General features: G+C 49.3%; 1 protein-coding gene across 1 annotated transcript in view; it reads left to right on the forward strand.

Moving 5' to 3' along the window:
- Positions 1-13,931, forward strand: part of LOC134402405 (cytochrome P450 2C39-like) — a 96,614-nt gene that overhangs the window by 27,211 nt on the left and 55,472 nt on the right. Inside the window, exon 6 of the mRNA XM_063131834.1 lies at positions 12,370-12,517. Coding sequence (XP_062987904.1) covers positions 12,370-12,517 — 148 coding nt within the window. The remainder of the gene's footprint in view (positions 1-12,369; positions 12,518-13,931) is intronic.

The raw sequence follows: 13,931 nt of genomic DNA on the forward strand, positions 1-13,931 counted from the left end.
CGTTCTGAAAATTCTTGTGCACAGAGAGTCGTGGATGGGGGTCATTTTGAGACTACTCTCAACTTTCTGCGTGCTGTGGTTCACGTGCAATATTTTGTTAAAAATCGGGGTTTGTGTTTTTTTTATTTTTTATTTTTATTTTTTTGGAAGCGATGACAGGCACATTCAACTCCCAATCCTGATGAGAATTGATCTCCTCACAAAGCATCCTCCTCCAATCCCAGCGTTGGAGGGGGGACTAAGGCAGACCCACCCTCAGAACTTTCTGTTTTGTCTCTTTGTGGGTTGACGTTCGTGGAGGGAACACTTAGTTAGTTAGTGCTCCTGCTTTGGACTTTAGAGATAGATTAGGATAGGTTTAGTTTGGCGTGTGTGTGTGTTTGTTTGCTTCTTTCTGACTTATAGCTTAGTTTGCCCTGTGTTTTCCCCTTACTTTGATTTAATATAAACTTTATTTTTAAATTTTGGAGTGTGTGTTTGGGTTGGTTGGGTTGGTTGCCCCCCCCTTCCCTGTATTAAAGCCTGACTGTTCTGCTTTTGTGAAAGCTTTCTTTTGAAAGCATACACACACTTTTTGTCCCATTTCCCTACATTTATATTCTTAAACATATTTTATTATATTCTTTTACATAGTCTATTAGTATATATTCTCATACATATTATATTAGTAGTATTCATATTTTGTTCTTCTTATAGTAGTGGTTGGTTCTTTCCCCCCCTCCCCTCTCTTAAATCCTGATTGTGTTTCCTTCTATCTTCTATATACCAAAATATACCAAAAAAAAATTTGATTCTCTTTTTCTTCTCTGTGTAACTTGGACGGAGTGTGCTGCTTTTGTGAAGTTCAACAGGCAGCCACAGATTGAGTATTTTGGGGAAAGCATACACACACCATTTCCCTATTCTTAAACATATTATTATTATATTCTTTTACATAGTCTTAGTAGTCTATTAGTATATATTCTCATACATATTATTAGTAGTATTCATATTTTGTTCTTCTTATAGTAGTGGTTGGTTCTTTTCCCCCCTCCCCTCTCTTAAATCCTGATTGTGTTTCCTTCTATCTTCTATATACCAAAATATACCAAAAAAATTTGATTCTCTTTTTCTTCTCTGTGTAACTTGGACGGAGTGTGCTGCTTTTGTGAAGTTCAACAGGCAGCCACAGATTGAGCATTTTGGGGAAAGCATACACACACTTCTTGTCCCATTTCCCTACATTTATTAGTAATATTCTTAAACATATTATTATATTCTTTTAGATATTCTTAGTAGTATATATATATTAGTATATTCTCATACATATTAGTAGTAGTATAATATTTTATTCTTCTTGTCCCATTTCCCTACATTTAAACATATTATATTCTTCTTATACATATTCTTAGTAGTACCTTATACATAGTATTAGTAGTATTAATATTTTATTAGTCATCATGAAAAGAGGAAGCAGGCGTGCTGAAAGCAGCAAGGCTCAGGCTGGCAGCAGTAAGCAGGCTGCCTCTCCTCCTGTGAAAATCAAACGGGCAACTCCTTGGCTGACTGCTCCAAAACAGAAGCAGGACAAGCAGCAGGCAGAGCCACTCTCTTCTGCAACTTGTGCCCGGCGTTCTCTTTTTGAGGGTGGGAATGGGAAAAGTGCCCGTTTGCAAGAGGCACGTGGCAGCAGTGCCATTAGAGGAGGAGGCGTATCCCCAACTCCTTCATTCTCCTTTCAGCCCACGAGCCCGCTGATGGACCTAGACGAGGTCCTCAGCACAGTGGAGGGGGGGAGGAGGAGGAGGCGGTGGGCCTCCAGGATGTGGGGGCTGAGGAGGAGCAGCAGCAGGCCGAGGCTCTCTCCCCAGTCTCATCCCACACCCCTGTTTCTGTGGCAACACCAGAGAGCTCAGGCGGGCAATTGAAATGAAAGACAAGCATCGTGTGGGACCACTTTGAGTTGGGAGCGGATCCCCGCTTTGCTGTCTGTCGCCACTGCAAACTCAGCCTAAGCAGGGGTTCATCGACAGGGCATTATGGAACCAGCAGCATGAAGATGCATCTTCACAGGCAGCACCAGTCGGTCTTGATGGGGAAAGAGGCGGGCAAGGCGACTGGTTCCAGGGGAAAGCCGAAGGCGGCTGCTGCTGCTGCTGCTGCTGCTGCTGGCACTTCCAGTCTCAGCTCTCCATCTCCCATCCCCACAAGGGTTAGGCAGGCAACCCTGCCGGAAATGGGGTGGGGGAAGTATGGAACCACAAGATGGCGTTTTCCAACGCCCTCCCAGATCACCACGTCAATCGGTGAGATGGTGGCGTTGGACAACCAGCCATTCAGCCTCGTCGACAACGCAGGCTTCAAGAGGCTGATGGCGCTTGTGGTGCCATACTATAAGCTGCTGTGTCGCACCACCCTGAGCAGGCGGGTGGTGCCTTCCCTGTACCGTTCCTGCAGGGAGTTAGTGCTGGGTCGTCTGTGCCAGGCAGAGGCACGGATGGTGCACTTCACCTCGGACATTTGGTCCAGCGAGGGCGGAGTGCACGCTTACCTGTCCCTGACGGCACACTGGTGGGCAGCCTTGGGGCAGGAAGGATCCAGCACTACAGGGACTGGCAAGGAGGGCTACTGCTGGGCCCTCCTCCACACGCAAGTGATGGACCAGTCCCACACGGCAGCGGAGATTACGGAGGCCATGAACCGCATGGTGGATGGGTGGCTAGCTGGGCAGAAGGTCACCCGTGGTTACATGGTCACGGACGGGGGAGCCAACATGGTGAAGGCGGTGCGCGACGGCGGATTCGAGGGCGTCCGCTGCATCGCGCACGTCTTGAACCTGGTGGTGAGGGATGGCCTTGGGATGGGCAGCAGCAAGCCCAACCTCGGTCCCCTGTCCGGGATCTGTAACCTTCTGGAGAGCTGCAGAAAGGTGGCAGGCCATTTCCACCACAGCGTCAAGGGTAGTCGCTTGCTGTGGGAGAAGCAGGAGGAGTTGAATCTCCTGCAGCACAGGCTAGTGCAGGATGTGGTGACACGCTGGAACTCCACCAACCTGATGCTGGAGCGGATGGTGGAGCAACAGCGTGCCATCCACGACTTGTTCAGGGTCAGGGACATGGGCGTCCACCACATGGGCAAGCAGCAGTGGGACGCCATGTCCCAGCTGGTGGCGGTCCTCAAGCCGTTCCTGAACGCCACCGAGACCCTGAGCAAAAGCTCTGCCCTCCTCAGCCAGGTGATCCCTGTATGCAGGCATCTCCAGAAACAGATGGGCGACATTCTGGAGTACAGGGATCCCGTCACCGGCAGGCGCTTCGAGCCCGAGGTCCGCGAAGCGGTGACTAGGCTGAGGGACGGCGTGACGCGGAGGCTGGAGCCCATCCAAACCGACAGGGTCCACATGTTGGCAGCCATGTGCGACCCTCGTGTGAAGGATGGGCTTTGTGGGCCAAATAGCAGGCAGCACTGGGTGGAAACGCTGGTGGGCGAAGTGCGGGCGGCATGGGCCAAGAGGGTGGGGCAGAGTGAGGCAGAGTTGCAGGCCACCCCTCCCCGCAGCAGCACCAGCAGCACCAGCAGCAGCCTCACGTGCATCCCTCCCAGCAGCAGCACAGGCGAGGGGTATTGGGAAGAGGCTCTGCACACCGTGTTTGGGCAGAGACCCTCCCCAGCCACCAGCCAGGATGACGCTGCAACCACCGTGCAGCGTTACCTGTCAGAGCCCATCGAGGACTCCTCCATGGACCCCCTGGCCTACTGGTCATCCCGTTTTCAGATTTGGCCGGACCTGTCGCGGGTGGCCATGGATCGACTCAGCTGCCCACCCACCAGTGTTCCAAGCGAGAGGGTGTTCTCTATGGTGGGCGGCATAGTGACCCCTCACCGCTCTCGCTTGGAGCCGGACTTGGTGGAGCAGCTGGTCTTTCTGAAGGGCAATCTCCCCCTGGTGGGATACCCCACCCTCAAGCCCTCGTGGGAGTGACAGGCAGGCTCCCTTTAATTCCACCCCTCCTTGGGTTGGCAGGCACACTACAGTTCAGGCAGGCTGGTTTTTTCTTTTATTATTATTTTTATTATATTTTTCTTCTTCTTCTTCTTCTTCTTCTTCTTCTTCTTATTATTATTATTATTATTATTATTATTATTTAGTGGCTGTGTTACAGTTCACAACATCAACTCTGAATCATTCGATTCGTCTCTGTAGGCACTAGGCAGAGTTTGTCACCGTGCGTGTGTGTGACTGACTGTGAGGGCAAAGCACCGCACTTGAGTTCATTTCATTTCTGTGGCGTCCGGTACAGCTTAGTCAACTCATCCGGATAGTTTTCCACCCAGTTCCAAAAGACTCCATGATTGACTGCACGTGTTTAGGTGAGGTGCAAGCAGGGGGCAAGGCAATGCCTGGCACCACCACCACTAGCCAGGCTGCCTCTCTCCAGCAGTCCACGGGTCGCCCTTTGGAGTGCCCTGGGAGTGGAAGACGTACTCCCTGATCCAGAAGTATGGTTTTGAGAAGTAAGCTGTCACTTGAACTCATGAGCCTCTGTGCAAAAGCTGTCCTTGTGTGTGTGGTTGTGAGTGTTACTGCAGCTGCCTGTCTCGCTGCGAAAATGAAACAGGCAAGTCCTCGCCTTTGAGAAGCAACCTTTCAATTGAACTCATGGAAGTCATTGACTTCAGCACAGCCACTACGTAGAGGCTGTGGTCCTCTGGGTGACTCGATCAGTGTGCTGATTTTGAGAAGCAACCTTTCACTGAAACTCATTCACTTCCCCAATTGCGGCTGGTACTCCAACAGTCCACCGAACTCCCATAGCACAGCCGCTTAGTGCATAGGGACAGTTTAAGTTTCCTGAGAAGTGAGCTCTCACTTCGACTCATGACAGCCATTGACTTCACCACAGCCACTTCGTGTTGGATGCTGTGTTCCTCCAGGATGTGGGTGAGGAGGATTAGTCGCAGCAGCTGGTCGAGCTTCTCTCCCCAGTCTCATATGGAGCAATTAAAGGTATCTGAGAAGTGAGCTCTCACTTCAACTTCAAGTTCAGACACTTGAGCACAGCCCCTACGGTGGAGGCACAGCTGGCCGTGCCTCTCTCCCCAACCACTGACTGCATAGGGACAGTTTAAGTTTCCTCCTGAGAAGTGAGCTTTCACTTCAACTCATGACAGCCATTGACTTCAACAAAGCCACTTTGTGTGGGATGCTGTGGTCCTCCAGGATGTGGGTGAGGATTAGTAGCAGAAGCTGGTCCAGCTTCTCTCCCCGGTCTCGTCCCACCCCTCTTCCGCTGTAATGCCCTCTTTGAGAAGCAAGCTGTCACTGAAACTCATGAAAGCCATAGACTTCCGAAGCAACCTTTCACTTCAACTCATTGACTTCCCCTTTGAGAAAAAGCTAAGCTCCAGTAATGCACCGTTTGTCCGTGGGACAGCTTTCTTACGAGAAGCTGCACTGCATATGCAGCAGTGCCATTGCTTTGAGAAGCCGAGACCCATCCCAGCCACCGGGAACCGGAGGAAAACTCCAGCAGTCCACGGGTCGCCCTTTAGATAGCTCGGGGATCAAATGGAGTCCTTGATCTGTGTGCTGATTTTGAGAAGCAACCTTTCACTGAAACTCATTCACTTCCCCTATGTGTGGGAGGTACTCCAGCAGTCCACCGATCGCCCGTAGCACAGCCACTAGCAAAGCCACTACAGTGGATGCTCTCTTCTCTCTCTCTCCTCAGTCTCATCCTCTTCCTCTTCCCCTTCTGCTGTAACCCGTCTTTGAGAAGCAAGCTTTCACTTAAACTCATCATTCACTTCCCCAACTGAGGGAGGTAAAGTCCAGCAGTCCAAGGGTTGCCCTTTGGAGGGCTCAGCAGCAACATTAATCCTCCAAGCATGCACACAAATCTTCCATACTCAAAGTAACTGCTTCAATAACTAGTAGCTCCTTTTTGCCCGCCTGCCTGCCTGCCTGCCCATGCCCGCCTGCCCGTCACTCCCCAATTGAGGGAGGTTAACTCCAGCAGTCCATGGGTCGCCCTTTGGAGAGCTCAGGGATCAGATGCACTATTCGTGATCCAGTCTGGTGATTTTTTGAGCAGCAAGCTGTCACTTCAACTCATGGACTTCCCCAATTGCGGCTGGTACTCCAGCAGTCCACCGAACTCCCATAGCACAGCCGCTTAGTGCATAGGGGCAGTTTAAGTTTCCTGAGAAGTGAGCTCTCACTTCGACTCATGACAGCCATTGACTTCACCACAGCCACTTCGTGTTGGATGCTGTGTTCCTCCAGGATGTGGGTGAGGAGGATTAGTCGCAGCAGCTGGTCGAGCTTCTCTCCCCAGTCTCATATGGAGCAATTAAAGGTATCTGAGAAGTGAGCTCTCACTTCAACTTCAAGTTCAGACACTTGAGCACAGCCCCTACGGTGGAGGCACAGCTGGCCGTGCCTCTCTCCCCAACCACTGACTGCATAGGGACAGTTTAAGTTTCCTCCTGAGAAGTGAGCTTTCACTTCGACTCATGACAGCCATTGACTTCACCACAGCCACTTCTCGGTGGATGCTTTGTTCCACCAGGATGTGGGTGAGGAGGATTAGTTGCAGCAGCTGGTCGAGCGTCTCTCCCCAGTCTCGCAATTAAAGTTATCTGAGAAGTGAGCTTTCACTTCGACTCATGACAGCCATTGACTTCACCACAGCCACTTCTCGTTTTGTAGTGCGCCGAGTTGAGCACAGCCACTCCGGTGGATGCTCTGGTCCTCCAGGATGTGGGTGAGGAGGATTAGTTGCAGCAGCTGGTCGAGCGTCTCTCCCCAGTCTCGCAATTAAAGTTATCTGAGAAGTGAGCTCTCGCTTCGACTCCAAGTTCAGACACTTGAGCACAGCCCCTACGGTCGAGGCGCAGCTGGCCATGCCTCTCTCCCCAACCACTGTCTGCATAGGGACAGTTTACGTTTCCTCCTGAGAAGTGAGCTTTCACTTCGACTCATGATAGCCGTTGACTTTACCAGCCACTTTGTGTGGGATGCTGTGGTCCTACAGGATGTGGGGATTAGTAGCAGTCGCTGGTCGAGCTTCTCTCCCCAGTCTCATATGGAGCAATTAAAGGTATCTGAGAAGTGAGCTCTCACTTCAACTTCAAGTTCAGAAACTTGAGCACAGCCCCTACGGTGGAGGCACAGCTGGCCGTGCCTCTCTCCCCAACCACTGACTGCATAGGGACAGTTTAAGTTTCCTCCTGAGAAGTGAGCACTCACTTCAACTCATGACAGCCATTGACTTCACCACAGCCACTTTGTGTGGGATGCTGTGGTCCTCCAGGATGTGGGTGAGGATTAGTACCAGAAGCTGGTCCAGCTTCTCTCCCCGGTCTCGTCCCACCCCTCTTCCGCTGTAACCCTGTCTTTGAGAAGCAAGCTGTCACTTCAACTCATGGACTTCCCCTATGTGCGGGTGGTACTCCAGGCGTCCACCGATCGCCCATAGCACAGCCACTTAGTGTGTACGGACAGTTTAATTTTTCTGAGAAGTGAGCACTCACTTCAACTCATGAGCCATTGACTTCACCACAGCCACTTTGTGTGGGATGCTGTGGTCCTCCAGGATGTGGGTGAGGATTAGTAGCAGAAGCTGGTCCAGCTTCTCTCCCCAGTCTCGTCCCACCCCTCTTCCGCTGTAACCCTGTCTTTGAGAAGCAAGCTGTCACTTCAACTCATGGACTTCCCCTCAGAGAAAAAGCTAAGCTCCAGCAGTCGACCGATCTCCCGTATCACAGCCACTACGTTTCCTGAGAAGTGAGCTCTCACTTCAACTCGTCTTGTAGTGCGCCCACCGAGTTGAGCACAGCCACTACAGTGGAGGCGCCTGCCCGCCTGCCTGGGAGCCGTCCTTGTGAGGTAGCTGGATCTGCTGGGACTGACTCCCCCGCAGATCTATGGCTTACTTGTGCAAGGTACCAGCTTTTCTGGGCCCGCCAACCCATGCCTGCCTGCCTGTCTGCCCGCCTCCCCCGGGGTGCTGCTGTGGTGGGGCATCTGCCAGGACTGACTCCTCGCCTGCTCTGCCCGCCTGGTGCCTGGGAGATGGGCTTTGCGGTTCGTGCCCAGCACCCTCCGGCACGCTTGCTCCCAGTCATCCTCCTCTGTGCCCCTCAAGGCGTAACTTCTGGCTTAGAAAGAAACAACCAGCCATCTTTGCCTCACTTGCTCCTTGCGCCCGCTTACGGGTTGGTTTGCTATGCGTTAGTGCTCAAGCCATCCTTGTGGCACTACAATGCATGCTGCCTGCCTGCCTGCCTGCCTGCTTTCCCTCCCTTCTCCCCTTTCCGCCTTGCAGGGATGGTGGATGTGTCTTGCTTTGACTCAGGGGAGAAGTCCTTCCTGCGCTCACTTAGACTTTATCAAGTTCAATAATCCCTTTTTCAAATGTGCCAGAAGATTTAGGGTTATCTCGTGGCATGTTGGGATTGCCTTGGAACTGGCCCCATTGATCTGTCTGCAATTGCAACTTTAAATCCCTGACATATTGGAGTGTCCGAATTTCAAAACTTCCCCTAACATCAGGGGATGATGGGATTGCCTTGAAACTTGGTGTCCATGGGGACACATGGGTAAGCTGTCATGGGACCAAAGGATAGGTTTCTAACGTGCAAATTGACGTAGTTGTAGAATGGGACTTGATTTGGGGTGAGTTAAAAAGTTTAAGCCGCGCCAAAAATCAGGGGATGATGGGATTGCCTTGAGTGTGGGCGTCCCTGTGGACACATGGATAAGCTATCATGGTGGTGAGTTTGAGGTTTCTAACATGCAAATTGACGGAGCTATCCCAAGGGGTGTGAATGGGGTGCCCGATTTTCAAAAATTCGCCAAAAATCAGGGGATGATGGGATTACCTTGAAACTTGGCGTCCATGTGGACAAGTGGATAAGCTATCCTGGTGCCGACTTTGAGGTTTCTAACATGCAAATTGACGTAGTTGTAGAATGGGACAATTTGGGGTGAGTTAAGCCATGCCAAAAATCAGGGGATGATGGGATTGCCTTGAGTGTGGGCGTCCCTGTGGACACATGGATAAGCTGTCCTGGTGCCGAGTTAGAGGTTTCTAACATGCAAATTGACGGAGCTATCCCAAGGGGTGTGAATGGGGTGCCCGATTTTCAAAAATTCCCCAAAAATCAGGGGATGATGGGATTGCCTTGAAACTTGGTGTCCACGTGGACACGTGGATAAGCTATCATGGTGCTGAGTTTGAGGTTTCTAACGTGCAAATTGACGGAGCTATCTAAAGGGGTGTGAATTAGGGTTATGGGTGGTGCGTTAGAGGGTAGAGCCGCGCCAAAAATCAGGGGATGATGGGACTGCCTTGAGTCTGGGCGTCCATGTGGACACATGGATAAGCTGCCCTGGTGCCGAGTTTGAGGTTTCTAACATGCAAATTGACGGAGCTATCCCAAGGGGTGTGAATGGGGTGCCCGATTTTCAAAAATTCGCCAAAAATCAGGGGATGATGGGATTGCCTTGAAACTTGGCGTGTGTGTGTATACGCCCATGAGGTGTCATGGTGCCAAACGTGAGGTTTCTAACTTCAATGGAAAAAAAGTTGTTTACTTTTTTAGCTTTCAATGCAACCCTATGGGGGGGAAAAAACGGAGCTCCGGATCCGGATCCGGAGCTCCGAGCGGAGCGGAGCGGAAGTGGGCGGAGCGGGGCGGAGCGGAGCGACCCGCTCCGGAAAATGGCGGATCTGCAAGTGAAGCGGAGCGGGGGGTCCGTGCACACCCCTAGTTTTCTTGCTATGTTCAACAATGTGGGATACAGTATCACAGCCAGAGATTGCATGAAATAGAATGACTGGGTCTGGGAGTCTGGGGACTGCCCTGTACCCAGCTCGCTGGTCTTCAGCGTGTTTGTGGGCCCACTCTTTGAGCATCGCCTTGCTTGGCAGCCGCCAGCAGTCTTTTGCTCTCTTCTTGAGTCTCCATTGAACAGAACAATGTTGGCTCTGGAAATTGCGTATTATTTCCCCAGTTTTGTAAATAAGGCCTTTACGGCTTCATTGGCACTCGCTGGGCTGCAAAGAAGCTCATGCAGTGCTGTGAATCGGGGAGTCGGGGAGCTTGGTGGCATCCGTACAAACACAGTATGCACGGGAATATACTTTGGTTTGCTGATGTACCTGATTTCATCCACAGCCTTTCACAAGTGTTTAGAGGAGGGCAACCAGGATGATCAGGGGTCTGGAAACAAAGTCCTGTGAGGAGAGACTGAAAGAACTGGGCCTGTTTAGCCTGGAGAAGAGAAGATTGAGGGGAACCATGATAACACTTAAAAGGTTGTCACACAGAGGAGGGCCAGGATCTCTTCTCGATCCTTCCAGAATGCAGGACACGGAATAACGGGCTCAAGTTACAGGAAGCCAGATTCCGGCTGGACATCAGGAAAAACTTCCTGACTTTTAGAGCAGTACGACAATGGAATCAATTACCTAGGGAGGTTGTGGGCTCTCCCACACTAGAGTCCTTCAAGAGGCAGCTGGACAACCATCTGTCAGGGATGCTTTAGGGTGGATTCCTGCATTGAGCAGGGGGTTGGACTCGATGGCCTTGTAGGCCCCTTCCAACTCTTCTATTCTATGATTCTAAGTCATTCTGCTGAAATGTGTGACAAGCAGTACAAGGACAAGCCTTACACTCCAGAGTAGTGTTTCTTTTGGAAAAGACTGTGGCATTGGATGCTTCCTGAAAGCACTGTGTGCAGAAATGGCAGCATTCAAGCTGGCATGCTTCCGGCCAGTGCTTCCCCTGGGAAATGCCAGGTGGTGGTCACTGGATGCCTCTTCAGGCAGTGTCACAGATTGGCCCCTCTCCCACACTCCCTTCTCTTGGGAAAGGCCATGTTTTGGCACTTGGTGGCTACAACTTCAGGCTTGGCCAGAAAAATGGCCTAAAGGGAAATGCAAACCTCAGGAATAGAAGTGCAAGGGAGTGGATTTCTGGAAAAGTCTACCCTGCAATAAGCAAGCAAGGAAGGAACAGAAGGAAAAGCCATTCAAACCTCTGAAACCAAAGGACACAACCAGCCACCAACTCCATCAGACGAGGAAAATCGCGTTTGCTTTCCGTCGCTTCTCCGCACACACGTTTGTCTCTCATTGCTTCCTCTTTTGAAAGAGGAAGTAAACAACGTGCATGTGGCCCATTCAGTGAGCCGTTTTGATAACGCTGCTTCTCCTGCACAGAGCAGGAGATAGTGGCAACTTCCATCTTTAAAATAAGTCAGACTTACTGGGGTGTTTTTTTGTGGCGTGAAGAAGGCTAGCAGGGGGCGTGAGGCATGTGGGAGGCAGACAATGTTGTGAGAGGGACCTGCGAAAATCCATGAGTTCCCAGCAACGACCATGCAATAAAATGGTCACCTGATGGAGCTCAGTCAACTAGCAAAGAGGAGAGAAATCATTGAAGCTTCAGTCCTAACCACACTTTGGATACAGTGGCATTTAGTTCCAAGTAGGAACAGCCTCTTTTTATGCTCCTCTTAGAAGCACTGATTGGAAGCTAGAACTGTCAGTCAGGAACTACACCCCTCCTCTGCCTTCCCCTTCTTTTCCGCTTGGCCTTTTCTATTTATGAAGAGATGGGGGAGGTTAGGTTACCAAAATGTATCAAAAGTTAAAAAGGTGTTAGAAGTCCTCCCCGGGAGCCAACTCCTTAAAGAAGCGTGCTTCACCTCAGATTTGGAAGCAGCTTGAGTAACTCTCTGAGGCACCGATCCTCGCCTTGAACTTGTCTGAGGTCAACAGACAGTTCTAATTAGTTATTCAACACTCAGATCCCTCACATGCAACAACAGCCGCTGTGTGCGCATGAATGTGTGAAACAGCCTCATCACACTCTGCTGTGAAACAAGATTTGCTGCTGGGATAATAAAGGGAGGGGACAGAGAAAGTGAAGGAAGTGTTGAAGGGCAGCCTGTAATGAATTGTAAATTATTTTTTCCTTTTTTTTCCTGATACAAATTTGATTTTAATTTGAATTTTTTTGAAAATTAACACTCTATTTCCTCCCCCCAACCCCTACATGTGATAGTCCAAGCATTCAGTAATTATAATAAACCAAGGCAGAAAAATATAAAATCCATCATTCACATGAACCAGAGAGACCGATGTGCTACAGGCAGAGCGTTATGAAATGGAGTGTTACCACATACATAATAAATTGATACCAATCTATAGCGAATGTATCATGTTCCCTACTTCCTTTTGCCAGTTGTAACTTGTCTGTTAATTTTCCAGATAAGGCAATCTTCCAAACCCAGGTCCACCAGGTATCCAATGAAACACCTTTTAGGTCCTTCCAAAATTGAGCAATGACCAAATTTTTTACTTTTTCTATTTTCAGCATCAGAGGAAGAATGAGCCCAACTCTACCTACAATGACGAGAACCTGGCTCAGAGTATTCACGACTTATTCATCGCTGGAACAGACACAGCTGCCACTACTATGCAATGGGCATTGCTCCTCCTGACAAATCATCCAGATGTTCAAGGTGAGATAGATCAGTCCAATAGAAGCAAGGGACACTCTTGATCCTTCTCATTGACTGTAATTCATTTAAGATTTCATTTCAAATGAAATGCTAAGATAAGGAAGTTAAAAACACACACATCCAGTTTCATCTCTAAAATGTGTTCTTCCAAAAAGGTTCTTTGAAGAAATGGAACTTATGAACAAATGAGTTCATGACTGGAGTTTTAGAAAACATGGGGGTGAACTAACTCACAGGACTTTGATTATTCTTCACTTTCTATGTAGTTCCTGAGACCTATAATTTGTAGAATTATAAGAAACAAGAGAATGTAATGTTGTCTGAACACCCTGTCTCCACAGAGTTTGGACAAAAAGAGATGGAGTAGCTCGTGAATGATTGGGACATGTGCAATAACAAAATGAAAAATGTGTAATGAAATTGGGAATGGGATATGGGAGAGTCAGGTAAAGTGGATGTTCTTTCATTGTGAGACTTAGGTGGTTCAAGGAAAGTGTTGCTGAAGGATTGGACTTTGAAGAGAAACTTACATGAGCAGAGAGAAACGGCTTAACAAATAAGAAAATATAACATTGGACTTAACAGTTAGAGTGACCATATGAAAAGGAAGACAGGGCTCCTGTATCTGTAACAGTTGTATTGAAAAGGGAATTTCAGAAGGTGTCCTTTGTATATATGGACAACCTGGTGAAATTTCCTCTTCATCACAGCAGTTAAAGGTGCAGGAGCTATACTAGAGTGACCAGATTTAAAAGAGGGCAGGGCACCTGCAGCTTTAACTGTGGTGATGAAGAGGGAATTTCACCAGGTTCTCCATATATACAAATGACACCTGCTGAAATTCCCCTTTCAATACAACTGTTAAAGATGCAGGAGCCCTGTCCTCCTTTACATATGGTCACCCTACTTCACATGATTATTTCATTTTCAGCAATGGATGGAGTATACCCTCAAGGGTGTTGCTCTTCACACTCATTCCAGTGGACAGGGCTTATGCAAATCAGACCAGGGGGGGATCTACACTACTGCTTTAAAGCACTTTGTAACAGTTTTGACAACTGTTGGAGCCCAGGACACACTGCATATACAGTTTTCAAAACGTTTTCAAAGTGCTTTAAAGTGCTTTAAAAGCAATAGTGTAGATCCCCTCTGTATGTTCTGTCTGCTCTGTATCAGACCTGTATGCTCCCCTCAAAAGATTGAGGTGAGATATGATAGCACTCTTCAAATATTTAAAAGGTTGTCACACAGAGGAGGGCCAGGATCTCTTCTCGATCCTCCCAGAGTGCAGGACACGGAATAATGGGCTCAAGTTAAAGGAAGCCAGATTCCAGCTGGACAACAGGAAAAACCTCCTGACTGTTAGAGCAGTACGACAATGGAATCAGTTGCCTGGTGAGGTTGTGGGCTCTCT

The sequence above is a fragment of the Elgaria multicarinata genome, chromosome 8 (assembly GCF_023053635.1).
Source record: "Elgaria multicarinata webbii isolate HBS135686 ecotype San Diego chromosome 8, rElgMul1.1.pri, whole genome shotgun sequence".
Taxonomy (NCBI): Eukaryota; Metazoa; Chordata; class Lepidosauria; order Squamata; family Anguidae; genus Elgaria; species Elgaria multicarinata.